A 27,679-nucleotide genomic window follows, 5' to 3' on the forward strand; every position below is an offset into this window, starting at 1 on the left:
AAATAATAATAATAATAATAACCTAAAAACTCACTAAATATTCCAATTATATTACACAAAAAAAAAAAAAAAAACTAACAAAATACAAATCATAAAATCACCCAAACAAAAAAACAAAACAAAAAAATCAACTCCCACAAATTAAAAAAAATGACGAAAATACCCTCATGAATAAAGAAAACATAATAGTAGCTTAGAAGAGAAGAGCAAAAGCAAGAGCAACAAATGAAGATAAAACGGCGGGGACGAAGACGGTAGCGTCGGAAGCCGGTGCCGGTGCCGGAGCATCAGCGGCGGCGACGCCTTTTACGGCGGAGATAGCCATTATCGTCATCATCATGACTGCAACAACGAAGATCTTCATGTTAATAGCCTCCATTTTTTTTTTCAATTTTGGGGAAAATGTGACTGAAATTTGTAGAGAAATTGTAATGACGGAAGAAATGGAGATTTTGGGAGATTTGTGGGTAAATTGGGGATTTATATATAGCTGAGTAGTGTGTGGTGTTTGTGTGAAAGCGAAGAATAATTACGGGCAGTTGAGCTGCCCGTTTTAAAATATATCACATGTATGTCACTACACCATAAATAAAAAGTGTGAGATAAAATGAAATTTCATAATATATAAACGTGTCTTTTAATTTAATGATATTTGTGCCTTTCAATTTTGAATATGTATAAATAAATGCTTAATTTTGTATACAATTGAATAAATATATACGTTATTTGTGGGTTATGGCGTAATAATGTATAACGTATATGACCGCAAATGTCATGTAGGATATCGTCAAGTGGCCCAAGGGACCCCTTTCTTTAATAATATAAGGTAAACTTTGAAAAGTAACACGTTTCCGACAGAAATTTATCCATAATATCATCTATCATAAAGGATGTATCTATCTGCAAATACTCAAAGTTGAAGGACATAAATGTTTGTTGAAATAAAATTAAAAGACATTTTTTCAATTAGACATTTAAATTTGAATAGATTTTTATATGAAAAATCATGTTTTACACGACATTTTACATATCTGCTTGTTCAAATTTATATTTACGTATCTACTTAAGCACATTCAAAATTAGATGACATAAATATTAATTAAAACTATATTAAAGAATATATTTTTGTATTATGAATACAATTATTATTTCCTACATCCTAATTGATCGTAAACCAAATGTATTAATTAGTATGTAAAAATATATTGCTCAACGATTTGACCATTTGGTTAGACATATATTATAGATACTTTTATGGCTAATAAATTCACAATCAAATATGTCTAGGGCAAATGATCAGTGTATCGATTGTCTAAGGATATATAATCATGAATAGTTTTTAGTACTGCAAAATAATGTCAAATTTAAAATTTCAAAATATCAACAATAAGATTAGCTTAACAAAATGTATATTTAATTAAAAAAATTAAAAAGTATATCAAGTCAAAATGATTCAAATAATATAAAACGAAAGAAGTATATATAATGCATGTAATGTCAAATTTAAAATTTCAAAATATCAATAATAAAATTAATTTAACAGGATATACATTTAATTAAAAAAATTAAAAAGTATACCAAGTCAATATGATCCGAGTAATATAAAACGGAAGAAGTAAACTGTGACAGCAAATAAAGGATAGGCTGCCCGCTGCCCCAAAATTTGACAGAGTGTACAAACAGCGATTTATAAAGTACAGCTTTTATTTAAATAAAAAATAAAAATATAATCTAAGAAATTTTTTTAAAAAAAATACTAGTGGGTCACCACCTCAAAGCTGTCTTATTAACAACACTTTTTATTTTTTATTTTATTTTTTAGAATTTATTTATGTATTTTCTATCAGTAATTTTGTTTTGAGGTCCGATTTGAAAGTAAAACACTCCCTATTAAAAATACGACTCATTAAAATACGTAATTAAAAATAAATGAGTATTAATCGTTCCATCGTAATATTTGACGTTCACTTTGTGAAAGGTAGTATAAATAGGCAAATAAAAAGTAGGTATGAGTTGGTATTTTTTTGACGTTTTGTTAATTGTAATTATTTATTTTTTGAATATATATATATATGATAAAAGAGTGTGTGAACAGTACATGCGCATGCCACATAAATATTAGAAAAATAAAAAAGTTGAAATTAAAAAAATAGGAATGTGAACATAAATTCAAATATAATAAAATGTAAATTTTTTAAAACAAAGCAAATTAAAAAAACTTATAATTTAATTGATCTATTGTTACTTGGTCGTTTTCTAGACGTTGAATGCTTTGAATATTAACCAAAAATATTAGTACTATTGTTATTATTAGGAAAGGTATATATTATCAATAGAAAAGTCTTTTATGTTTATTCAGAATTCGATATTTATATTAGGGTTTGATTAAATTTTGAATTCATAATATAACGTTGATCTTTCATAGTCATAGTGATGAATAAAATATTTTTTAACAAAGATAACTTTATATTAACTATCAAGTAGAGCTCAAATTTTATTATTTTTTATAAAAAATGAAAAAATATTTATAACTGTATCGTTAGAATGGTGGGTAACAATAGAAAAGTCATTATGTTTCATCACTCAATTAGTTAGGCTGTAACACCACATAATACATTATGCACTTTAATTAGTGTAATGTAAATATAGAAATGGTAATCCATTAAATTTGACAAGAAAATTAAGAGTCGCATCAAAATAATTAATACATCCATAAGTCAAAGAAACTGTTAATCTACCAAAAATAATGATGAAACTAAAAATCTCATTAAAACTATTCAATATTTAATTATATATTCAACAACTATTTTTTGTATGATTTACACTAATATGCCAAATCAATATAAATAGGGATCTCCATTTTCACATAATTCCAGATTAATTATCGCCATAATTTTGGGGGTTTTAAAAGACTATTCGTCTAATCATATTGGTCTCAATTTATACTCGTTCCGTTAATTTTTATTTATCACAGTTTAACTTGGCATGCATATCCATTAAAAAAATAATTATTAATAGAAGTATTTTATCAAACTATTTCTATTAAATGATGTTTAGTATTAGGTCTTGAAAAAATGATTTGAAGAATAAGTATTTAACACTGAGGGTAAAACATGAAAAAATAATTATTTTTCTTGATCAGTCAAATATAATAAATAAAAATGAAAATTTATTTTAGAAATAAGTGGCAAGTAAAAGAAACGGAGGAATATTTGATTCATATATAGGCATTCAAGTTCTAATTTATTTTATTACTCTTATAAATACAAACACTATCAAACAAAATCACAAAAAACCAAGAGCTCATTGCTTAATTTATATATTTTTATCATCATAAAATTTCCTTCTTCTTCTTCTTCTTCCTTTACTTTTTTTTTTTAACCTTAAAGCAAACCCCTTTAATTTGTGCAATTTTACTCCTAAGACAACCTTTAGAAAAAAAATTCTTTTGATTGTTTTTTTCAAACAAAAGGGTAGTTAGGAAATGACACTAAAGTTGCAATTTATGCTCCAATTTTTTTCAAAAAGAAGGGTTCCCACTCTACACATGAATTATATACTCATATTTCTTGATATTTGTTTTATATGCCAATTTATACATCTATGATCGTGGTAGGAAATGACACTAGAGTTCCATGATTAGTCACTTGTAACATTATATATATATATACCGAAGATCGTGGTAGAGATCATATTTCTGATTAAGTCCTGAAAATGAAATCACTTCTCTACTTTGGTAGAGTGTTTTATCCCATAAAGTAAAGTTTATTTCCGAAGTAAAGAGGATAATGAAGAAAAAATAAAGAGTAACTTGTAACAATAATTCTTGAATTCAACTCCAAATATATATATCATGTTTTAGATTTTTTTTTTGGTGGTGATTTTAGATAAAAAAAAAAATTACCCAATGTACATCTTAACCTATTAATTTGTGGGTAAAATCATTTCAAATTTTGAATGACAATGTTCATGAGCAAAGGTAAGATAATTGCATATGATAATGTTCTTTTTACGTGTTTAAACATAATAATTACAATCATGCATGTCAAATTATGAACGATATCAAATTAATTAACAGTCATCCTTAGTAATATTTTTTTAAAAAAAACTTTCTTTAAAGATTAATCTTTTGTTTTCTTCCTGTTAAAAATAAAATAACTTTAGTCTTTTGCTTTTCTTCCCTTTCAAATTAAAGTTTCAACAATAAAGACTTCTCCAACTTTTGTCAATTTTACAAATTAAAGTTAGCTCAATTATAACGTTTGATTATTCTTCCAAGATTAACTACGTATTGACCGTTGAGAAATATAATGCAAATATTACTATCGTAGATTTTTCGAAATCTCTTATTAAAAATTTAACTAAAATCAAAGCAATGTTATCAAAATATATACTAATTTTTTTTTTTTATTAATCCTTAAAAGTTTTAATATATATATATATATATATATAGAAATTTTCATTTTTGTTCCATGCATGCATGATTAGTTTACCTAACGAGGGACCAATAGTTGTGTTTAATTGCAAGTCAAGTTTGTACCAAACACTCCAAATTTAATTTCTATTCTCAAGTTGATTTTTATATCTACTAGTCAATAAAAAAAATGTTCGTTTAATTAATTAGGATAATGACTCTCTAGCTAATTAAATCTTACTTGTATTATTTTTCAAACTCAATATCTACCTCTAAATTTAACTCAACCATTATCAAGTTAAGAATTATGTGCATGTTATGTATAATCTAGACTAGACAACTTTACATATTCAAAATATTTTATACAAATTAATTAGTGTAACTAGATATATTCATTTTGTTATAGAAACCCTAATTCTATACCATATATTAGTGAGAATATATTACACTAAACAATATTAGGGCTTGATAAAAAAATCTCCATTTTAAGTGATTCTTGTTAAATCCTTATAATTTTTTCCCAAAAATGTTTCATTGCGAATCACTCAAAAATTTGTGTTATAAAATATGTTTTTCATCGTATTCCCACTGAACCAACTCATTCAAAAAACACATGGTGGAAAACATATTCCCACTAAAATAATGACAATAGCCATTGAATATGTTGTCTTATTTTCTCACTAATTGTATTCAATTGCGGTTCAAGCTAATTAGTGGCCTAAAGCCAAAAATCAACCGGAGCCTAATTTTTCATTATTTTTTTATTTTTAAGATGCAATGTTATTCTTTCTTTTTAATAAAAAAACTTTATTTTTTCTATGGTCTTAAGCTAAAGATATATATATCCAAAACATCTTTTAATCTTGTGGTGTAAAACATATCATGTGGAGGTTAAATTTAAAAATTGACAAAAAAGACAGAAATATTTTTTAATGTTTCGAAATGAACTAAAAAAAATAAAAAAATTAAAAGATATAATATATTATTTTGTTAAAAAGGGCTTATAATAATTTTATTATTACTAAAAAAAAGTTGGCCTTCAAATTTTGGAGCCTAAGTCAAATGCCTCATTTTAAAAGGTATTGAATTGATTGTATTCAATCAAAATATCTATGAAAAAATCACTGAACAATAATGATATATTAGAAGTGATATAGTGTTTGTTTCATGACCATCCATCGGAATCAATATAATGTAGGTCTGCCACTTTTTTTTTCTTTCAAAAACCAACAAAACATCAACTTTTTATAATAAGCCTAGATGATATATGAAAAATATATTCCATATAATTTTATATGACTAGCAAATTAATATATACCTTTAAAAAGTTTTAGAAACAACCAAATGGAATAATGAATACTACAAGGACATGCATGTGTATCAAAGGGTCCCCATATTGCAATTATTATTATTTATTACATGTCTTCTACTAAAAAAAATTTCTTTGTTTCACCTTTTTGTGGGGGTCATCAAGAGTGTGTGTGAGATGGGTGAATATATATATATATATATATGATATATAAGTTGAACATGGAGTTGTATGAAATAATTTCCTTGAAAGTTCCCAACACATATCAATTATTAGATACACATGATTAATTAATTGAGAAACTACCAAAATTATATTCATATTAGTGAACTAATATTATTAGAGAGTCATCGTCTGGTGAAAAAGACTTTGTAATTTTGATCATGGATTTGGGCAAAAGAACTTTGCATGGGATCATGGTCGAATCCTTTTATAAATGATAAGAGAGAAAGTTGATAATGATAGACGACATATTGAAAGAAATTCAATTCCAAGAAAGAAGTAAGCAAACGACCGTCTCAGCATCTAACTAACTAGTTCCATAGTTTCGTTGCACCCCTAGACGTTTCACCGAACATTTCACCGGAGGTCATTTAGTAATATCTACATCAATAGTAAGAACTGAACTCACAACTTTTTATCTATAGACTTAGAGATATTTTAGCATTCAACTAACCATCATCAAGAAATCAAAACATTACAAATTCAAAACTCCATGAGGCTCAAAATGACAACTTAAGACTTGAGCTAAGTTTGAAACCCTAAGCCCAAGTTTTCTTCTCTTAACGTAACCCTAGCCCATTCCCAAGCCCAAAACCCAAGCCCAAACTCAACAAAACATTTAGGCCCAACTCATTTTGATGATTCATTTGGGCTCAACTTTGAGTAATTTTTCTCCACAAACTCCCAAAAGTCTTCATCCATCACTTAGAGGGAGTGAAACACATCTAGCCGTCCATTCAATATCCAATGGCCAAGATTTGCCTCACTTTAAATCTACTTAAATAAACCCCCACCCCACCCCCTTAAAAAAGGGGAAAAAAAAAAAGTTGAAAAAATACTTAAAACCAGAAAACTGTGGGAGGGGAAAGAAGAGGAGGTTAGAGAGTAGCAAAAAGACAGAAAGATTATCTACTGTAAAGAAGACAAAGTGCACCTGTTTTTTGAGGAAAATTCAAGAACCCCATTTCATTTTAATGGAAAAAGAGATGATCTTTGGATACATATTGGAATTTTGTTAGGAAAAAATCATTGAATTCTTGAATAAAAATCTCATCTTTTTTAGAGTTACTGTGGATATTCAAGAAGAAGAAGATTGTTTCTTTGTAAAGTTCCTATCTTTTGTTTGTTTATTTCAATCTTTATGTGTTTTTTCCACTTCTTACTTGAGATTTTGGTTATGTTGTTACAGAGTCAAATCTGATTTGGAGTATCTAAACCATAGATCTTGAGGTCAGTCTTTGTTTTCTTGTTTTTACTGTTTCAAAATCTAGTCTTTTTCTTCAATTTGTGGTTGATATGTCAATTTGATTTTGTGGGGTTGTTGCAGATATGGATAAATTACAGTGGGGAAACAGAAAAAGACTTAGGTGTTTTAAGGTGAAAGATTCAACTTCAAATGGGAAATCTGATGGAGGAAGAAGTCTTGTGGTGAAGAAGAAAATTACATCTAGAGTTGTTGATAATAACAAGGAATCTGGTCATCTTCCTCTTCATGTGTCTTCTCCTCATAGGCTTAACAGGTAACCAAAAAAATCACATTTTTGATTGTTAAGAATACTTAAGAGTGAAGATTGAGGGGGAAAAATGCCTCATTTGTGTTAAAAGATTTGATTTTTATGTCAAATTATGACTACTTTTGGTTTCTTTAGATGCTGTTTGGTTGAGATTTGTTGTATATATCAAGATTTTGATGTAAAAAATCATTCTTTGATTGTGTTTTGGGGTTTTGGTAAGTCCATTGTATGGAAAATTGATTTGTTGGTTTTTTGTGTATCAAATTGAGCTGTATCTGTCCTGAATTACGCGACGATTTGATGTCTTATATGTAGTTATGTACATTAGAAGGAAAGGAAGTTCAAAGTTTTCGACTTTAGGTTTGGTTGGGATTGGTTTGTAAACACATTAGATGTGAAGATTGGTTGTTTTGGAGCTGGTAATTATACTTGAGAATGAACCGGATTGTTTCTGGTGAAGCTATTACTTCAAATTTCAGTCCGGCATATCCAATTCATCATTTAACATATCTTGTGCTGAATTGTGGTTCTCTACCTGTTTTTCAACCTCATATACCAGTTTTCCTGTTGTGGTGTTTTCCCTTTTGAGGACAATATTGCTGTTTATTGAAGATTCCAAGTCTTAAAACAGAAAAATTCATCAATTTGGTTACCCGAAATGTAAAAGATTGTAGTACTACAGTTTCAGTTATTGATTTGCTGATTTTCTTAGTTTTTGTAAGGGACTAGAGGTATTTCCTGTTGTGGTGTTTTACCTTTTGAGCACAATATTGCTGTTTACTAGAAGATTCCAAGTCTTAAAACGGAAAAATTCGTCGATTTGGTTACTTGAAAAGTAAATGATGGCCGTACTACAATTTCAGTCATTGATTTGCTGATTTTCTTAGTTTTTGCAAGGGTCTAGAGGTATTTCCTGTTGTGGTGTTTTACCTTTTGAGAACAATATATTGCTGTTTTTTTTTTGAAGATTTCAAGTCTTAAAACGGAAAAATTCATTGATTTGGTTACCTGAAAAGTACATGATTGTAGTACTAAAATTTGGTGGTTCTTGTTTTGGCAGGGATTTGGGTGTGAATAGTTCTAACGCAAATGAGCATCGTAAGATATCAGTGTCATCCCCTGAGAAGGAGGACCGGTATTATACGACGAGAGGGTCGGTAGGCGTGGATGATAGTAGCAAGTTGTTCATGGAAGCAAGGGAGGAAAAGAAAAAGATGGTTTGGCCAAAATTGGTCATCACATTGTCAAGTAAAGAAAAAGAAGAAGATTTTCTGGCAATGAAAGGTTGCAAGCTTCCTCAAAGGCCTAAGAAAAGGGCTAAGTTGACACAAAGAACCATTCTTGTAAGTCTCTTTACTTCAAATTCAAAATGTGTGATCCAAGAATTGGACTTTTGTCATTTAAATATTTCTTGATATGTTGTGTGTAGTTGGTGCAACCAGGTACATGGTTGCAAGATTTATGCCAAGAAAGGTATGAAGTGAGAGAGAAGAAGACCTCTAAGAAGGTATTGCACTCGCTCTCTTTTATTATACGCACTCGTGTCAGATCCTCTATAAATGCACTATTCTACTTTTGGAGGATTCCTGTCACACACTCGTTTCAGATCCTCCAAAAATGCACTACTCTACTTTTGGAGGATAGCATGCACTTGTGTCAGATCCTCATATACACCACTTTTGAAGGATCCAACACGCACCCGTGACAGATCCTTCAAAATACACTACTCTACTTTTGGAGGATCGCATGCACTCGTGTCAGATTCTTCAAAAAATGCACTACTCCTTCTGAAAGATCGTACACACTCGTGTCAGATCTTCCAAAAATGCACTACTTTTGGAGGATACAAAACGCACTTGTCGTTTGAGCAACATATATAGTTCTTGACAAGGGTGTATTTTACTATTATAATAACATCTTATGATGTTATTTTTTGGTGCAGAAACCAAGAGGATTGAAAGCTATGGGAAGCATGGAAAGTGATTCAGAGTGAAAATGTGGTGAAGATAAGAGGAGGAAAGAAAATTGTGTATTTTGGCATATTAATATTATATTTTGCTTTTTTAATTTTAGCTTCATCTTTGGAAAATGAATACTTTTTTTAGGGGTTCTTATTTTTTAGCATATAAATGTTCAATGATGTTATCCTTTATTTAGCTTTTCCTTTTTTTGCCATCATTCCTTTTTCATTATATTTTCCTATTTCTTCTCATTTTTAACCTCTCTATAAACACTTCAATTTCATTAAACATTTTGGTATATATGTGTTTAAGTATGTCTTTTATACTTGAGAAAATTGAAAATAGATTTGTCTTTGAATAAACTTTTTACAATTTGATTTCATCATGTATATGTTGATTGTTAGATGAAAAACTACCAAAGTATGTGAGATTTGTGTGAAAAGATTATTTGGTGGAATTAATGAAACATGCTTTAAAGGGATCATCTTAAATTTGTGACTTTATGTTACTATATATACCCTTAAAAAACAACATTTATGTCATCTACTTTCCATGCCTTTTTTTTCTCTATTTCGAATCTGAAACCTCTAATTAACGAGAACAACTATGTACATACATAAGTGTTAGAACTTTACTGTAAAAAAACACACATTATAATAGCATTTTTCTACCACAAGTATTTGGAATTGGACTTAATAATCTATACCAATTCTTCTCCTACACAATTCACTTTACTAGCCCAATCACCTGCATCTACATGCATATATAGATTTAAAAAAAAACATATGACATAACTAGTGACATTATAACTAAGGTTTAATACATAAATATGTGTTCTTCGAAATTTGGCTTCGGCTGATATTTATGTCATCTAACTTTTTGTATGAAGACTTTTGTTCAAGTATTCATGACATATGGTTTGTTCTGACATGGAAATCTATGGATCTTGATCCTAATTCAATTCTAAAAATTAGTCCATGAGTAACTAAAGTTGAACAAGTAGATATACATGTCCGATGGTAGAGTTAGAATTTTGACAAAAGAGTGTCAAAATATAAATAAGTGAAATCACATACCAGTTAGAGACACCCTTCAAATATATGTGGCTTAGTTACTACTTATATCCTACGTAACATAATACATGTAAGTGTCACGTATGAGGCCAAGTAGGATAGGTGTGTCTACTTGTTCAACTCTATACAAATTTAAATGTCTATTTGTGTACACTCAAATTTGGAGGTCATATAGATATTAGATAAGGTCAAATTAAAAGGTACATTTATATATTATGCCAAAAAAAAAACTTCATGCTAGCTAGTAACACACATTTTATTTGCATGCAAATAGGTTATTATAATTTCAAGTTTCAATTTACGTGACGTAATTTAATGGACGTGGGAGTTTTAAGAAAACAATTGAATTGTATTGTTGAAACTCGGGGTCATAATAAGCATATCTGGAATATTTGTATGATTATAAAAGCTTCTAATTAAGGAGTAAAAATAAAAGTTTAAAGTTAAATACTTTCAAATGAAAGATTAATATGCATGAAAATTGTGTTATATAAACTGAAACAGAAAGATTAAGTAATATATTTGTGATAAATGAGACTAATAATTAATTTGCATGAGCATGTATATATAAATTAAATTACCATACAAGTGTGACCAAACGCAAAATCAATTTTGGTGAAGAGGAAAACCTAGCCAATTTTATTTATTTTTAACACTATGAATATAGTTTAATCTAATTTGTGATAACACGTTAATATTTTTAATTCCGGTGGCTCGAGTTCATTAAATTAAAAAGAGTAACTTTCACATATAGCAAACATAAAAATTATATTTGTATGTTATAGCTATAGTTTGGATAATTGCGCTCCATAGCAAATTTTATGTTTGCTATGGAGCTTTTGATTTGTACAATTCGCTAGATACATCCAATTTTATACAAATTGTCCAGTTTTGTATAAATTCACTTATACATTGTAATTTGTATAATAAGATTTGTATTTGTATAATTATAAGTGTATAGGACGAAAATACATGTATTTGTATTTGTATATACACTTTTCTCTCGCTTTATACAAACACATTTTATACATTTGTATACTGAATGGGTAATTGTATACCGAAAATGGCTAATTGTATACCGAACCAGATGGCAAAAAAATGAAATATTTACTGCGAATTACAAATAAAATAAACTATAACTATAACATTTAATTTGAATAAATAATTTGCTATTTCATACAATTTTTCCAATTAAATAAGCTACCAAATATGTAATAAATATAATTGGGCCAGTGCAATCAGCAACCCTAATAATTGAATTTTTGAAAAGATAAAAAAAAAAGTAGACAGAAGAGATAAGATCTGGCCTGCCTTTAGCAATAAATTAGTTTAAAGGTTGATCGGAATATTTATTTCCTTCGTTCACTTTTATTGTTCTTTTAAACTTGGTATGTTTTTTAAGAAATAATAAAATAATACTCATATTAATTGATCTAGAATTTTAGGTCTTGGCCGAAATAATTTAGAAAATAAATAATTAATTTTGAGGATAAAATAAATATATATATATATTCTTAATATGTATAAGATGACAAAGTAAAAGTAAACGGAGAAAGGCCATGAGCTGATCTGGAGAATTACGGCACCTTATAGTAATCAGATCTATTTTTATGTTTCAATCTATTTATTTTATTTTTTTACTCATTCCTAAGGTACAAGTAATTACATAATTTGATCAGTTTACTATCAAGTTTATACTAAATTACATTAATAAAATAACTTTTCTAGAACATATGAGACTCGATATACAAGAAATCTACTCACTTTTTTTATATTAAAAAACGTAGATAAGTCGTGAATAATAATTCAATTGAGGAAGAAAAAAGAGAGTTCTTAAAAGCAACACATTCACAAATCAATGCATCCGTGAGTGTTCGAACAAACTTGTGTGCACCTCGATTAATTTTGTAAGACACTCGTTACCTCATACAACAAATACCAAGTTACTCTATCCACCCAGAGTTAGATGGATGGAAAAACATCATCAAATCTCTTTGAAGTTGATTTAAAGACTAAAGAGAAGTCCATTATAGGACCAATCCTCTTACCACAGTGAAAGGGGAGTTTGGGAAGGGCAACCTTAAAATAATGGGTAAAAGTTGTTGTCATGTGATAGAAAGGTCACGAGTTTAAGCCTTGGAAATAGCATCGGAAAAAAAATGCAAGGTAAGGCTGTGTACGATAAGCCCTGGTGGTCGGGCTCTTTCTCAAACCCTGCGCATAGCGGAAGCTTTAGTGCACCACGCTCTAACCACAGTACTTCAAACTTCGCAACAATTAATGAAGAGGGGGTTTCTTTAAGCAAATTGATATAAAAAGGCAACAATAAGCCATGTGTACAACTACAAATTGGCAAATAACTTGCAGCAACATCAGCAATAGGAATTCAGATTTAAATGGTTCAAATATAGTGTCTGCAGAATAATCCTCAACCTAAAAGATAAAAACCTCTTGAAATTTAGTATACCAAACAAAGGCCTTAACTCCTTTTATTTCTCTTCAATTCAATATGCCTCAAACTGCCTGAGGAAGAAAGACTTGTCCTCACACATTTAGGCCTTTGCTTTCAGAAGTCTTGCTTTGAGCTCATCGGCAACAGCGTCAATGAACTCTTCCGTGTTCAGATAATGCTCTCGTGAAAGCCTATTGAAAAGGCGGGAAAAGGATTTAAAAGGGATGAGAATAGAAGCTCGATTAACGATTAATAAAGACAAACGAGAAAAGGAAGATAACAAGGCTCACTTGGATCCATGGATGATGAGTGCAAGATCTTTCGTCATCTTTCCAGATTCCACTGCACCAATGCATGCTGCCTCTAGTTTCTCAGTAAAATCCAAGAGCCTTTCATTGTTGTCCAATGTTGCCCTGTTCACAAGCATTTTATTAGGTACTCATACTTCCTACGCTTGTGATACCAGGCTAAAGCTCAGCTGATCGAGAACTATAGTAACCTACCTGTGTGCAAGTCCACGAGTCCAGGCAAAGATAGAGGCAATGCTGTTTGTGCTGGTTTCACCTCCTTTCTGGTGAACCCTGTAGTGGCGGGTAACAGTTCCATGGGCTGCTTCAGCCTCAATGGTCTTGCCATCAGGACACACCTGAACCATACATCCACAACTTTTCAGAATCCAAAACAATGAATCATATCAGCGACGAAAAGGAAAATGATCTAAAGAGCCAGAAGCATTGTCATATATTTCAGAGAATTATAGAAAAAAGATAAACTGAAAATGGCATAAGGAGTTGGTTGAAGCAATTGAAAATAAACATACCAGGACAGAAGTCATCAACCCAAGGGATCCAAAACCTGTTCCAAGGGAAAAGGGATAAAATTATAAACCTCTAGGAGCAGAGATTATAGAGAGAAAGACAGGAATACTAAATTCAGCAATTAGCACATCAATACGTCATAACATATTCTATGAAGATTTGTCGAAATGGCAGTCTTAAGGCTACACAACACATATGTGATACCTTGTGCTAAGAAATCACTCTGAACATCCCCATCGTAGTTCTTGCAAGCCCATACGTAACCACCTTCACTCTTTAAAGCATAAGCAACCATATCGTCGATAAGACGGTGTTCGTACCTATAAAGCATCACGAAATAGTCAATGTTTATGTACTTGTGATATTATAACCATGCTTACCAAGTGAACTGTGGAACTCACCAGATTCCGGCTTCCTCGTACTTGGACTTCCAATTTGCTTCATAAACTTCTTGGAAGATATCCTTGAACCTTTATAAGAGTATTTATGGTAGTTCAGAGGAACAGAATGTATACAAAAACCACTAGATATGTGAGGGGGAAAAAATGGCTCAAGGTACCAACCTAATTTAAAATGGATTAAGTGAAGGCCAAATGGGAAGCAGAAAGATCAACTGTTAGGTTGCTTACCTCCCATCATATTTCTTAAGAATGGTATTCTTTGTACTAAGATAGAGTGGCCATTTCTTTTGGAATGCCATGTTCATTGAAGCCTCAGCAAATGAACGAACAGACTGCATCACATCAAGAAAGTGAAAGTGAAAGGATATAAGTCTGCAGCAATTTAATATTCAAAATTTGGAATGGGAACCAAACAATTGTAAGCAAACCTCGTCTGTGTTGTACATGGATAAAGCTACTCCACCAGCACCAGTAAAGTTGTAAACTTCAAATTCAGTCTTCTCGTCTGATCCTTCTGGCACTGAAAGTATTATACACAACATTTCAGTAAACATATCCTAAGCGAGTAAGCAAAACCCTTGGCTAATAAGTAAAGGCTGGAATAGACCTTAAAAGGTGAGTAGCATTGCTATCTAATAGGTTCATATCAAGTAAAGCAACCAACAAAAATTTACCAAACACCAATTTGAGTTTTCCAGCTCCTTTAATAACTGTATCAGTAGCTCGGTATTGATCTCCAAAAGCATGTCTACCAATGCAAATTGGTTTAGTCCAACCTGGTTTAAGAAGCAGATTTTACTTAACTACACAATTAAATCAACTTGAGGGAAGACGGAAAAGCAGAAATCACAAGAAATCTGGGATACCTGGGACAAGTCTGGGGATATTTTTGCACATAATTGGTTCTCTAAAGACAGTTCCTGTAGACAATGCCAATGAGTGCAACAAGCTATAATTAAGCACGCCATAACTAAGAAAGAACATGATCCAGAAACAAGAAGAAATGCAGGGGTACCATTTAGGATGTTTCTGATTGTCCCATTTGGGCTCCTCCACATGGATTTCAAGTTAAACTCCGTTACACGGGCCTCATCTGCAAAATAGCACATTTTTAGAATGATAGTCAACAGAAAGGATTGATTTTTGCTGAAAATATGAGCAAAAGCTCAACAAAAAGGAGTAGAGTCCAGTTGGACACTGAAATAAGCACCTGGGGTGATGGTTGCACACTTGATAGCTACGTTGTACCTGCAGTTAGACCATACAGTAGACATTAAGAAACCAGAAGGAGGCTGAAAAGTTACAACTAATGGACAACCGATACCAGTTAAAGTTAATATGAAGCACAAATGGAGAGATATCCAGTAATCTAAAAAAATTAATGAAGACATGAATAGAGGAAAGACTAGCAAATGGATTTGCTCCAACAAATGGATATTGTCTTTCCTGTTAGTTGTAAACTAGGAAGTAAAGATGAACAAAAACGTACTTCTGAGTGGCTTCCGCACTTTCAACTGTAACCTTATCATCTGTGGCATCACGGTGGGGAAGGCCAAGGTCAAAGTATTTTATGTCCAATTCCAGAAAGGGAAGGATGAGCTAAAGCAAGCAAAGAAGCTTCATATATTAGTGGCTTGCAATTTTATTATTAGAAGGTGACAAGAAACCCATACTGATTCAGAAACAATCCAAGAAAACTTGTTACCTTATCCTTGATAGATTTCCAAATAACTCGTGTCATTTCATCTCCTGAATCACATAATCAAGAAGAATATAGTAAGAGATAAAAATTTGTAGTCTTTAACAGTCAAAGTCGCATGAATAATTTAGATAAAAATTACGTTAAAAAGATTCCTTCGGACCAAAATAACCAAAACTAAATTGACTTCTGAAATGATGTCACCAGTCAATGTTATAATGAAATACTATAGAAACCTAAATGAGGTCACAAAGTACGACTTACTATCAAGTAAGACAAAATTTTAAAGAAACCTTTCATATGATCAGTCTTGAACTAATTCAAGAATGGTGGGAATAATTCAAATTAAGAAAATTAGATTGTTTCCCATTTTTTACGCATCCCCACATATCAAAAGAATGGTTAGAAGACTAACATCTGTTTAGTTTGGATTATGAAAACCACTCTGATTCTTCACATAAGTGATCACTAATCGAAGAACTGTCTATTTTTAATTGAGAAAGTGATTCCTCTACACACGATAACTAACATTGATTTTGAAAAACTCCAATCCAAATAGTCCCCAAGTAATATTGAACAAACATAAAATAAACAAATAAATAAAAAAGACAGAGTCACTAGATTTTCCTCTTCAGCATCAAACACAGAACAAACAAGGACCCACAAGATATATAAATGCAAGCAATAACACAAAAGAAGACCAGCATATAAGTTTCCCATTTGTTAAAAGTTTGAATCTTTTTTTCATCAAAGAGCTCAATATCAATTCTTGAAATGGATGGTCAATAGTTATACAAACTAGTTAACAACTCTGATCCAACCAACCCCACAAGATATATATATATATATATATATGCAATGCAAGTAATTATACAAAAAGACCATGTTTCCCATTTTTTCAAAGTTCAGATCTTTTTTTCATCAAAGAGCTCAAAATCAATTCTTGAAATGGATGGTCAATAGTTATATAGAGTAGTTAACAACTCTGATCTAACCAACCCCACAATATATATACAAGTAACAATGCAAAAAAACATCATATATATGTTTCCCATTTGATAAAGTTTGGATCTGTTTTCATCAAAGAGCTAAATCAATAGTTATACAGATTAGTTAACAGCACTGATCTAACAAACCCCACAAGATACATAAATAAATAAAAAGGACAGAGTCACTATATTCTTCAGCATCAAACCCAGTACAAACAAGGACCCACAAGACATATATATATTATATATATACAAGTAATAGACCAGCATACGCAACGGAGACAAAACAACACTAGGTAATTCTTCGCATTTGTCATTATGGTATCTTTTGCTGCGAAAGCTGACTCGGACACCAGGGTCATAAAAAAAAAATAGACCAGCATATATATTTTCCCATTTGTTAAAAAGTTTGGATCTTTTTTCATCAAAGAACTCAATATCAATTCTTGAATTGTTGATCAATTTTTATATAGACAAGTTAATATCTCTGATCTAAACAACCCCACAAAATATATACAAGTAATAATCAAAGAAAACACCACAGTTATGTTACCCCTTTGTTAAAGTTTCAATCTTTCCCTTTTTCAAGACAACAGAGCTCAAATTAATCAGTAGTTAAACAGTCAATCAGTAAGATCTACAAAAAGAAAAAAAAAACAGATCTACTAATCAAAATGGAGAGAAAGAGATCTAACCGTCCATCTCAACGATGGGGTTTTGCACAGTGATTTTCTGAAACGCCATTTTTGCAGATTGAGAGAAAAAATAAACAAAGAAATCTCAGCCGAATGGAGAAAAGTTGGTGGAAGAAAACGCAGTGCACAAGAGTTTGCTATGCTTTAATATATAGAGAGAGTTGGTTGAGTTGAGTTGCCACCTAAAACGGGGGTTGCGGTGGTGTGGTAAATACGTTTTCATTTTTAGTTAAAAATTTCAATTTGAGTATTTCTTCTTCTTATTTCGAATTTAGTCGGATATCAAAATGAATACCAAACACTATATTGAGAGCCTGTTCGATTGTAATTTTTGTTAGAAAATATTTTAATTGAAATTTAGTCGAATTTTTATACGTATAATAAATATTAAAAATTGAGATTTAATCGAATTTTTATATGGATACTAGACACTAAGTGAGGGAAAAAAGGAGTTGGATGAGCTAAGGATACTTCTTTTTTTTTCTTTTGGTGGTCTTTTTAAGAATATTCATTTTCAATAATTGCTATCTAAAAATAAATGACAAATAACATACTTATAACACAAATAATCCTTATCATGATCATTTAAAGGGTAACACTTAATAATGGATAGGTTGTTTTTTTTAATTAGAAGTTTTATGTTCGACTTGAAGTATGAAAAAGTTATTAGTAGGGAGTGTTTCTCCTCTAATAGGATTTTATGTGGTATGAATTTAAATTAATCAGATTAAATATAAATATCGAAAATAGAATGAAAAATAAAAGAAACAATAACTTTAAAAGGTATAAAATCACAGATTAAGTAAAGTTTACAAGTTCATTTGTCCCTTTTTGAATTTTTCAACTTATTAGGTGAAGTAGACCAAAAACACTTTTATGATATTCCTCTCTTATCTTTGGTTCTCATTGGTTGATAAATATATTAGTACAAAGTAAATTAGGTTTGAACTCGATCCTCATTATAAATATCAAACATCACATGAAAAATAAAAACCACCAATGAACCCATTAATAATAGATAAGCATATAATTCTGTAGAAATATACAAGTGAAGTAATATTATCTAGGATTAGTAGTACTTTTGATTCCTCGTTTACGGGTAAATTATGATTTTAATTTTTATACTACGTAGATTATTAAACTTTCAATTAATTGGATTATGCATTTTTAATTTCTTTCCTTGTGAATATTCATAAATTCAATATAAGTATTAATCATCTTATATCATTTAATTACTCACGTGATATTATTAAAATTGTATTGTTATTCCATATTTGATTTTAATATAATTCTTTAAATAGTCAAATATATAACATATTTTATACATGAAAAAAAACACATATTTTAGTTAATTGAATATTAAATATACTAAATCATATATATTACAAAAATGACCAAAACTAGAATTTTACCAATAACTTAAGAATCAAAAACTACTATTATCCTAATATCTATTTTTCTAAAGTTATTATCTAAATATAAATAAGGATCATAAAGTCCTTATCCTCATTGGTATTATATTATATTCGTCCCCATATATGTATATTTATACACCTATTTATGCAAATTAAGTAAAAGTCTCTTTCTTGTTCCTCCATCATTCATTTTATTTTATTTTTGGATATTGTTATATGTGAAAAGGCAACATATATATGTGTAATTTTGTCATTGGTTTGTCAGAAGTATTTGAGGATAATTAAAGTACAATTCAAAAATTGCAAAATTTTCAGAGTTCAAAAAATATCTTATCTAAAAAACATAACAATAGAGGCATGAAAATTATAGCATATATATAGTAATAAATAGATATTGGGAAATGATTTTATGTGAAGCCAAAAACCAGCTATATATATATATATATATATACAAATAAAATTATTAATAATAGCCAAACTTTTGTGCAATTGTTTGGGAATAGTTAATTAAATAATAATGTAGAGTTAGGTGAGATGCTATTTATTTTTATATTTAACTTAAATATATCTACTACTATACTTCTTTCAATTTTATTTTTTTTCTAGTTGCATATCTCTATCATGGGAAGTGGGGACTTGGAGCCAAACTTTTCTATGCAGAAATAATTGAAAATAAGTTAATATCATCAACCATCCACTTTCTTTAGTAAGAGATTTCGTATTTGAGTTTTGAATGTAAAAATTTTATGATAAAAAATGTTTTTTGTCAAACAAAACTTATATATGCCGTGTAATCAAATTAATCAAAGTCTTGATGTGACATCAAATGGGAAACAAAAGAAAAATGAAAACAAGAGGGATGTCCATTCAAGAGTGGATAAAGGGAATTATTTGCTTGTTCCGAGAGAAAAGAAGATGAACTGAATCTTAGAGTCTGGTTGAACAAACGATATGAAATCAGAATGATATGAAATTAAAATTTTAATTGAACATGTAGTTTAAATTTCTTAAATTGTATTTATTTTCATAAACATAAAAATTTCACAAGTTAAGAAAGTTATCAAAATTTTTTCAATTCTTAAACAATCTTATCAACGGAGGAAAAACATAATTCATAAAATAAAATATCGTAAATTTTGTGATGGTAATATTAACATTTTCTTTTTTGGTAGGCTTTCTAGAAGTTGTCTAGAAGACCTATGACTTTATAAAGATGACAATATAGGGGTCTTGTCCTACCCTACACAATGTCACAAGTAATATACAATATATAGTACAAATTTTAACTAAAGGTTCCAAATATTTGTAGATAACAATAATAATTACGCATCATCAATCATATCATATTCCAATCAAGTTAATAATTGAGCAAATTTTATATTAGATGTCAATCTATCAGCAATTAAAATCCTTTTTTTTATTCGGATATGAAACTAACAATATGAGTAAACTCATAAATATTTGTCTTAAGATTAGATATATTAAACTGAGTTGTCTAGATTTAAAGTTTAAACGTTTCTATAGCCATGTGAGAAGATATAAATTCAAATATTCCCTCCATCTAATATTATTTATTTAAGTGGACAACTAAATCTGACATCAATATCAATAATTATGTTAATTTGATCATGGGATGTTGAGGATATATAATTTTTATATAATCAATTATTAAGACTAGTTGACTGAATATTCTTTGTATCGACTTATATATATATATATATATATATATATATATATATATATATATATATTATATCTTATACGTTTACCTAATATATAGTATAATGTCTTACTAGCATACTTATCTCATAAAATGTCACATCAAATTAGTTACGTATGATATTTTTTATGAGAACACAATTTTTTTAATTATGTTTGTATTACATATACATTATCAATTCAATCCTTATTCTTACCTAACTCTTATACATACGTATATTACATGTATCGAATATTATATGCATGAGTTCTACGTGGATATATTTATATTATCAAACTTACAATTTAATTAACAAAGTGTCAATTCATAACCAGATATTTGATCCTAAGCACAACCTTATTATAAAAAGAATATGGAATAGAGTAATATCTTATATTTATCAATAAACTATGATCTTCTTTCTCTTTTTTTCATTTTTTGATTGATTTTAAGGAAGTTATAGTAGAAATTTGGAATAACAAAAACAGTTAAACTAAGAGACTACTAGAAAACATGGAATTACATACGAAATTTATCAGTATTCCTAGCTAATCTATCACTAAATAATTTCTAGCTAATTGGATTTTTGTATAGTCTATAACTAATCTATAGCTAAATGAGATTAGAATGAAATTCTTGTTCGTCACAAATTTCTTATTTTCTTGTAGCGCTAAAATGTACATAAGGAGGTCCAGTAAATTAGATTATGGGCTTCCATAGTCCAGTCTGTAAGCCCAAAAGTTTCACAAACCCAACTGCTTTTTAATCTTGGGCTTGATGTTAATTCACTTAGGTTAGGACTATCCTTTGACACCAATTTTTTTTTTCTTAAAGAGGTCGTTTGGTTTAAAGACAAGTTACGCAAGGGATAATTATAATGCACGAATTGGTAATGCAAGATTATAGTGGAACCAAACGAGTACTTAAGGTTTGGGCCTAGGTCCAGTATAGTATTAGTTAGGTCCGGAGGCCCAAAAGACAATGGATTAGTGGCCTAATTCATTGTTCTTGCTAAGTGATTATCTTGATGTTATGCTAATTGCCAATGTGTATATCTAGTTTTGATCATTTCAAGTAGTAGTTAGTACTAATTACTATCACCACTAGCATTAGTGCTAAATCATTAAAATTAACCACTTCTTGAAGCAACTCTGGACTATTAGTGCCAATCTATTTCATTAACTAATAATTCAATGTGCATGTTATAAGTTATAATTGTGGTGTTTTAGTAAGCTTGTGTGTACCTTAAGTGATTCCACTGGACACCTACTATCTCCTATCTCCTATCTGCACTAGTGGAGTCAAGATTTTCACTTAGGGGATTCAACATCTACTCTCTCTATAAATATAAAGAAAGAAAATAACCTTATAATATATAGTGTAATTTTTCGCAAAAGGAGTTCAAATGAATCATCTTCTCTCCACTTGGTTCCGCCCCTGCCCATCATCACATGTTTACCAAGACTTGGATGGGTGGCAAGAAATCACCTAATGTTTTTGCCTATTGAACTTGAGATCCCATGATTCTTAGATTATTTCGTTGATCATTAGGCCACACCCGAAGATGCAATTCAATGTATATGTTTAAGGACATGGTCTTAGGTTGGCATTTTACTTCACAACAGGCTTTTTCAGGAGGGGATGCAGTTTTCAACATATTCACAAAGAGTAATGATCACATTGGTATTTCACCACTTACTAGTCTGAATCCATCTTTCACTTTATTTTACCCATTAGTGTATAAAAGTACCATGCAAGTTCTTACAAGACCAGTGTTCTCTACTAATGGTTTGTGTAATATTCTTGAAAAAAAGTGAATCATTATGAGTAGTATTATATTATAGGCAAAAGTATTCATTACACTCTGAACTTGAAGCTTTTTATTCGGTGTACATCTAAACTATATTCCGTTTTAATTAATCTCGAACTTGTTTATTCCTCCATTGCGTACACCATTATTGTCCACCTGACATAAAAATTGACAACACACTCTACTAGATGCGTGAGGAAGTGATGTTTTTGCCACATCATAAAGCTACAACGGTAAAAAAAAGGTAAAATCTCCATTTTTCTTTAATATTTGGCATATTTTAAACGAAAAATAGAGGAAAATGTAAATGACAAGTAAAGGAAACAAAGATTAACACTTACTTGGTAAGAATTTTAGACAATTTGGAAATTTAATCGACCAACTTCACGTCTAGAAAAACCCAAATTCAAAAGGAGTTCCGCGAAATCAGCCCTTATTCAAAAATAACTTTTAAACAATGAATTTTAAATTTAAGAAAAACTATCCAATGAATAAATGACATGTAGCATTTTACCTAATTATTTTAACTATTTTAAAATCTATTTTGCAGCACCCTATCCCCTCCCCTGCAATCCCGCATCCTCCCCTGCAACCCATCTTCTTCAAGATATTTTGCAGAAACAACCCCAATCCCCACCGATTTTTTTAAATCCAAAATTAATTTGTTTTATTCCCAACAATAAAAGTCTTGTGCTGGCATTTAATCTGAGTTCTCCAGTACTAAATATTAATTTCTTAAAGATTTTCGGGTTTAGTCCGAAAAATTAGTGAGAAGCTTAGTCCAAAAGTTTTAGGTGAGAAGCCTAGGTGAGAAGATGAAAAGGTTTGATATTTATTTTTGCCATATTAATTTATCTAGATGGCTATTATTTATCCAGGTGGAAATCCACATCACCACTTTTGCCAGCTGTCGAGCGCGTGTAGTCACAATAGGAGCAGATGGATAAAAAAGGTGTACATGATGGAGGAATAAACAAGTTCAGGGGATAATTAAAACGAAATATAATTTAGATGTACACCGAATAAAAAGCTTCAAGTTCAGGGGTAATGAATACTTTTGCCTATATTATACTCATAACATGTATCACAAGCCTTGCTACAAAATATTCTACCAAAAGAGAAGCAATTTCCAAAATAATAAACTCATAAAAAGGTTGCAACTTTACAATCACTTTTCTTGCAATGGGCACCTAAAATTTTAGGCAAGTACTCATTTATCCTTAACGCGGGGTCTCAAGTTTGAATTCCCCAAATACAGAGTCGTTTTTGTTAGGAAGCGTCATACCCCCAATATGGAGCCTTACAACACATTCAAATTTTATCAGGCTCCATATCGGACACCAAATGGAAAACAAAGAAAAGTTTTAGGACAGATAACCAACCAAGCTTGTGATAGAGTGGTAAGTATTCTTTCAACCTTAACTCAAGGTCTCAAGTTTGAATCCCCCGAATACAGAGTCGTTTTTGTTAAAAAGCGCCATACCCCAATATGGAACCTTACAACGCAAATCCAAATTTAATCGGACTCCATACCGAACACCAAATGGAAAACAAAGAAAAGTTTTAGGACAGATAAACATGTTGGACACAATGTGATTAGTGGGAGTGACAAAAGTGGGGGCTATTAAGAAAAAGTTAATGGACCATCCACAGATGATAAAATATAGTGAGATCCACTAACACCCCATCCAAAATGCCTTTTTTCTATCCACTCAACTCACTCACATTATAAAACAGAAAAAAAAGTCACATTCTTTGAACAAACAAACCACAAACCAAGACTTGGTTGTAAAATGAAAACTAATAGGATGCATTTGATTATCCATAGAGTGACATTACTCCATAGAGTGGAGTATATAAACAAATGAAAAACAAAGAAGATGACAAAAGGCCTTTTGTTTCTTTCAAGCTTTTTTTGAGAAACTAGGCCACACTTTCCCATTCAACTTACATGGGAGATCACCTTTCAAGGTGAAAAAAAAAAAGCAAAAGGATCAAAACTTCCCACTAAAGAAAAAAAGTTCACATTTTTACTACTAACTCAAACCTAAAAAATCAAGAAAACCAAAAGGGGTATACAAGAAAGAGAGCATTAGACTAGATTAAAATTTTACAAGGGTGGGGGCAATTATCAATAATGAGATCTTCTTCTCTTTTTTTTTCTTCTTGTTTTTGAGCTTTCTTTATTGCTTCATTGACAATTGGGGTTTCTACCAGGGCCTCCATAGTAAAAGTGATGGCCCCAATCTTCATTACTACCTGTTTGGACATCATAACAGTTGGATTGCTCAGTGAAGGTGCCAAGATCTTTTGGAGATTTAAGATTATTTGAGCTGTCAACAACTTGAATGTTTCTGAAATAACTTGACTTGCCAAAACCTTCTTCTGGAAATCTACCACTTCCCATTTGTGTAGCTGTATGTTTACCATCTGGTTGTGAATTCACCACTTCACCACCCCACTCTATCATGGATGCACTCTCTGCTAAATAGGAAAACAAGAAAGATGGCCAATACCCTAATACATAGTCATTTCCAAATTGCATCCACCAATGTCCTTCTTTTGGATCCTACAATAAATATGCCCAATATAAAAGGATTACACAAACAAGAACAAACATAAAGTTAAGTTCTTTCCCTTTTTTTTCTTGAGTGTGTGTGTGTGTTTCAGGTACAAGAATGCACAGTTTGTTTTTTGAGGGGGGTAGGGAAAGGGGATTACAAAGTGCAGAAACAAATTCATGTAGTCAACCAATTGAACTAATAACATTTCCTCAAGAATGCACAGATCAATACAACTTGTGTGTTTCTGAATAATGAAGATTTAGTCTATGTATTCAGAAATGCATTTTTCCTTATAGTGATGTTGAGTGTACTTTTCTTACGCTCAATTTACTTTATGAGATGCTGGCAACTGGTGCCATAATTTGGCACAGAAGGCAGAGAATATTAGGCCGAAAATCTTGAAAGTGGATTTTTACCTTCCAGATAAGAATACTGATATCATACTGAGAGTTTCTCAAGGCTGAAACAGGAGAGATACTTGCTCCCATAGCTATAGCACTGCTGACTTGAATGAAACCTGAGCAAAGAAGGTTGTAGCAACCTGTTGCTTGATATGCATCACTCTGCAAATATAGTAACCAAAAAAGATTCAAGAAAAGATTACATAATGTTCAAATGAAAATGAGATAAAGAGTTAATCAATTTACTCAAATTAGAAAGAAACTTACAGTCCAGTAAGTGAATAGTCTTGTGTTATTGTCACCATAGAGGTCAGGGCTAACCTGACATTCACATGTATGCTTACTGTTAGACTCAAAAATACTTTTTGACATGTGAAGGTGAACTAACTTTTTAACTCAAAGTAGTTCAAATGTAGCTAAAACATCTTTCATATAATTAATATACCTGCCAACCAGCTTCAATGCTGTTTAGATCTTGACCAAAAGAACCACCAAGAATCCAAAGCTGAGATAAGCTAAACTCATTTGATTGTTGTACCTTAGGTTCCCATACATTAATAGTTGCTTTAGCTCCATAATACCTATCTCCTTCAACATAAGCTATTGCATGCTGGAAATACACACAAAAAAAAAAAAAAAAAACAGTCAGAATATGGACTCCAACACAACCTCCAAAGGAAATGACAATGAAATCAAGAAATGGTTTTGCACCTGATGGCCACTTTCATTGGTAAGGTCAGGATCTGTAGACCTTGGCTTAGCAATGCCTTTGGGCTTCTTCTTACCATACTTTTTGACAGAACTTGCCCTCAAAACATCATCTTTCTTTGTTCTCCTAACAGGAATAGTGTCCTCAGGGCATCTTCCATTCATATGCCACAACTGAGTTATGGGATTAGTACTTTCTTTAGACCTTGTTGACATTTTCTCCTCGTCATAAAGCCCTTCTGGATGGTAGCTAGGTCTCATCTGAGTATATTACAATGAATTTTCAAAAACTGATAAAGTCATTTATATTAAAAGCAATGAACAAAAAAAAAAAGAAATATAGACCTGGATTTTGTGATCTTTGAGGAATGGGTGGTCAAAAGCAGGTTGCTGAGAGATGTGTATACAGTCAATGATATCCCCATCTACACTCTGTATAATCATTACATTCACAACATTAAAAATCTAATCTTAGTCACTTCCCTTCATCTCAGAGATGCCATTATTACTCTTAAATAATTTTGAATAACTTCCAAGAACAAAGGAGGAAGAACACACACAAATTGGAACCAAAAACAAGAGAACCCTTACCCACACACACACACACACAAAACAAACTCCCAAAAACCCAAATGTAACAAAACACTGAGAACATCATTTTTCTCCAGCAAGAACTTAAAAACTCAAAAAAAGATTGAATTTTTTTTTACTGTAACCATTACAAAAGTAAGCTAAGTACCTCAATGCTTTTAATGGGAGGTTTATTGACCCTTTTCAAGTGTTTTTCAACCTCAAGCTTCTGTCTTGAAACAGATAGTCTAGCAGCACAAGATAATGAAATCAAAGAACCCCCCAAGTAAACCAACATGAAAACTACAAGAAAAGCTCCTTTCTTCTTCTTAAAACAGCTAAACTGCACAGCAACTGCCATTGTAGTTAAGCTAACCTAGCTAACCACCTCAAATAAAGAAAACAAGCAAGACCCAAGTCAAGATTTGAGCTAAAATCACTACCCAATAAACAATTTCAGTGTTTTTTGACCTCAAATCAACTCCACCATAGCTAGATAACCAAGCTCTTAAACTACACCCCCCTCTGCTTATCTTACGCACCCCCTTTTTTTTTCTTCTCCTCCTCAAAGAAACACACTTTACTATAACCCCAAAGTGTTTGAGGACAGTGAGAGGCTAAAAAAGCTTTTGCTTTGATTGTTTCTTCTCTCTCCCCTTTCTGCTTCTATCGAAAAATCCAATAAAAATGCAGAGATGGGTCTGTCTTTTTCTGTTTCCATATTCACACCCATGTATTTTATTACTCTTTCTTTTCAATTACTCCTATTAAGTAAGTAATTCTTTTTTGAAAATAATAATAATTTGTTTATACCTTACAACTCGTTTGATACAAGTGATAAGAGATAATTAATCGAATTTATTTTATGTTTGATTGGGATTAGTTTACCTCGGAATTTACTTTGTTTGGATGGTTGTTATGTATTGTTTCATAATGTATCGTATTAAATTGTATTGTATCATATT

The 27,679-nt window shown here is 30.8% G+C and overlaps 4 protein-coding genes across 4 annotated transcripts; 1 reads left to right on the forward strand and 3 right to left on the reverse strand.

Moving 5' to 3' along the window:
* Nucleotides 1-4: 4 nt before the first annotated feature.
* Nucleotides 5-458, reverse strand: LOC125877142 (arabinogalactan protein 13-like). Its single transcript, XM_049558468.1, has one exon. It carries the CDS (start codon nucleotides 377-379, stop codon nucleotides 194-196), a length of 186 nt encoding a protein of 61 aa, XP_049414425.1. The 5' UTR covers nucleotides 380-458; the 3' UTR covers nucleotides 5-193.
* Nucleotides 459-6,755: 6,297 nt separating this feature from the next.
* LOC125853459 (uncharacterized) lies at nucleotides 6,756-9,634 on the forward strand. Its single transcript, XM_049533150.1, has 6 exons — nucleotides 6,756-7,048; nucleotides 7,135-7,175; nucleotides 7,273-7,465; nucleotides 8,520-8,802; nucleotides 8,889-8,966; nucleotides 9,402-9,634. Exons 3-6 carry the CDS (start codon nucleotides 7,275-7,277, stop codon nucleotides 9,450-9,452), a joined length of 603 nt encoding a protein of 200 aa, XP_049389107.1. The 5' UTR covers nucleotides 6,756-7,048; nucleotides 7,135-7,175; nucleotides 7,273-7,274; the 3' UTR covers nucleotides 9,453-9,634.
* A 3,151-nt stretch (nucleotides 9,635-12,785) lies between these two features.
* LOC125871596 (isocitrate dehydrogenase [NADP]) lies at nucleotides 12,786-17,701 on the reverse strand. Its single transcript, XM_049552230.1, has 15 exons — nucleotides 17,548-17,701; nucleotides 15,870-15,913; nucleotides 15,654-15,763; nucleotides 15,375-15,412; nucleotides 15,180-15,257; nucleotides 15,031-15,084; nucleotides 14,839-14,940; nucleotides 14,593-14,684; nucleotides 14,393-14,496; nucleotides 14,165-14,233; nucleotides 13,968-14,083; nucleotides 13,766-13,800; nucleotides 13,449-13,591; nucleotides 13,236-13,358; nucleotides 12,786-13,136 (listed from the first exon to the last, which is right to left on the reverse strand). The coding sequence occupies exons 1-15, from the start codon at nucleotides 17,594-17,596 to the stop codon at nucleotides 13,046-13,048; spliced, it is 1,248 nt and encodes a 415-aa protein (XP_049408187.1). The 5' UTR covers nucleotides 17,597-17,701; the 3' UTR covers nucleotides 12,786-13,045.
* A 6,560-nt stretch (nucleotides 17,702-24,261) lies between these two features.
* Nucleotides 24,262-27,412, reverse strand: LOC125867854 (uncharacterized). Its single transcript, XM_049548448.1, has 7 exons — nucleotides 26,884-27,412; nucleotides 26,490-26,576; nucleotides 26,148-26,405; nucleotides 25,882-26,046; nucleotides 25,704-25,757; nucleotides 25,452-25,598; nucleotides 24,262-25,040 (listed from the first exon to the last, which is right to left on the reverse strand). Exons 1-7 carry the CDS (start codon nucleotides 27,073-27,075, stop codon nucleotides 24,663-24,665), a joined length of 1,281 nt encoding a protein of 426 aa, XP_049404405.1. The 5' UTR covers nucleotides 27,076-27,412; the 3' UTR covers nucleotides 24,262-24,662.
* Nucleotides 27,413-27,679: the final 267 nt, after the last annotated feature.

Source organism: Solanum stenotomum, chromosome 1 (genome assembly GCF_019186545.1).
Source record: "Solanum stenotomum isolate F172 chromosome 1, ASM1918654v1, whole genome shotgun sequence".
Classification (NCBI taxonomy): domain Eukaryota; kingdom Viridiplantae; phylum Streptophyta; class Magnoliopsida; order Solanales; family Solanaceae; genus Solanum; species Solanum stenotomum.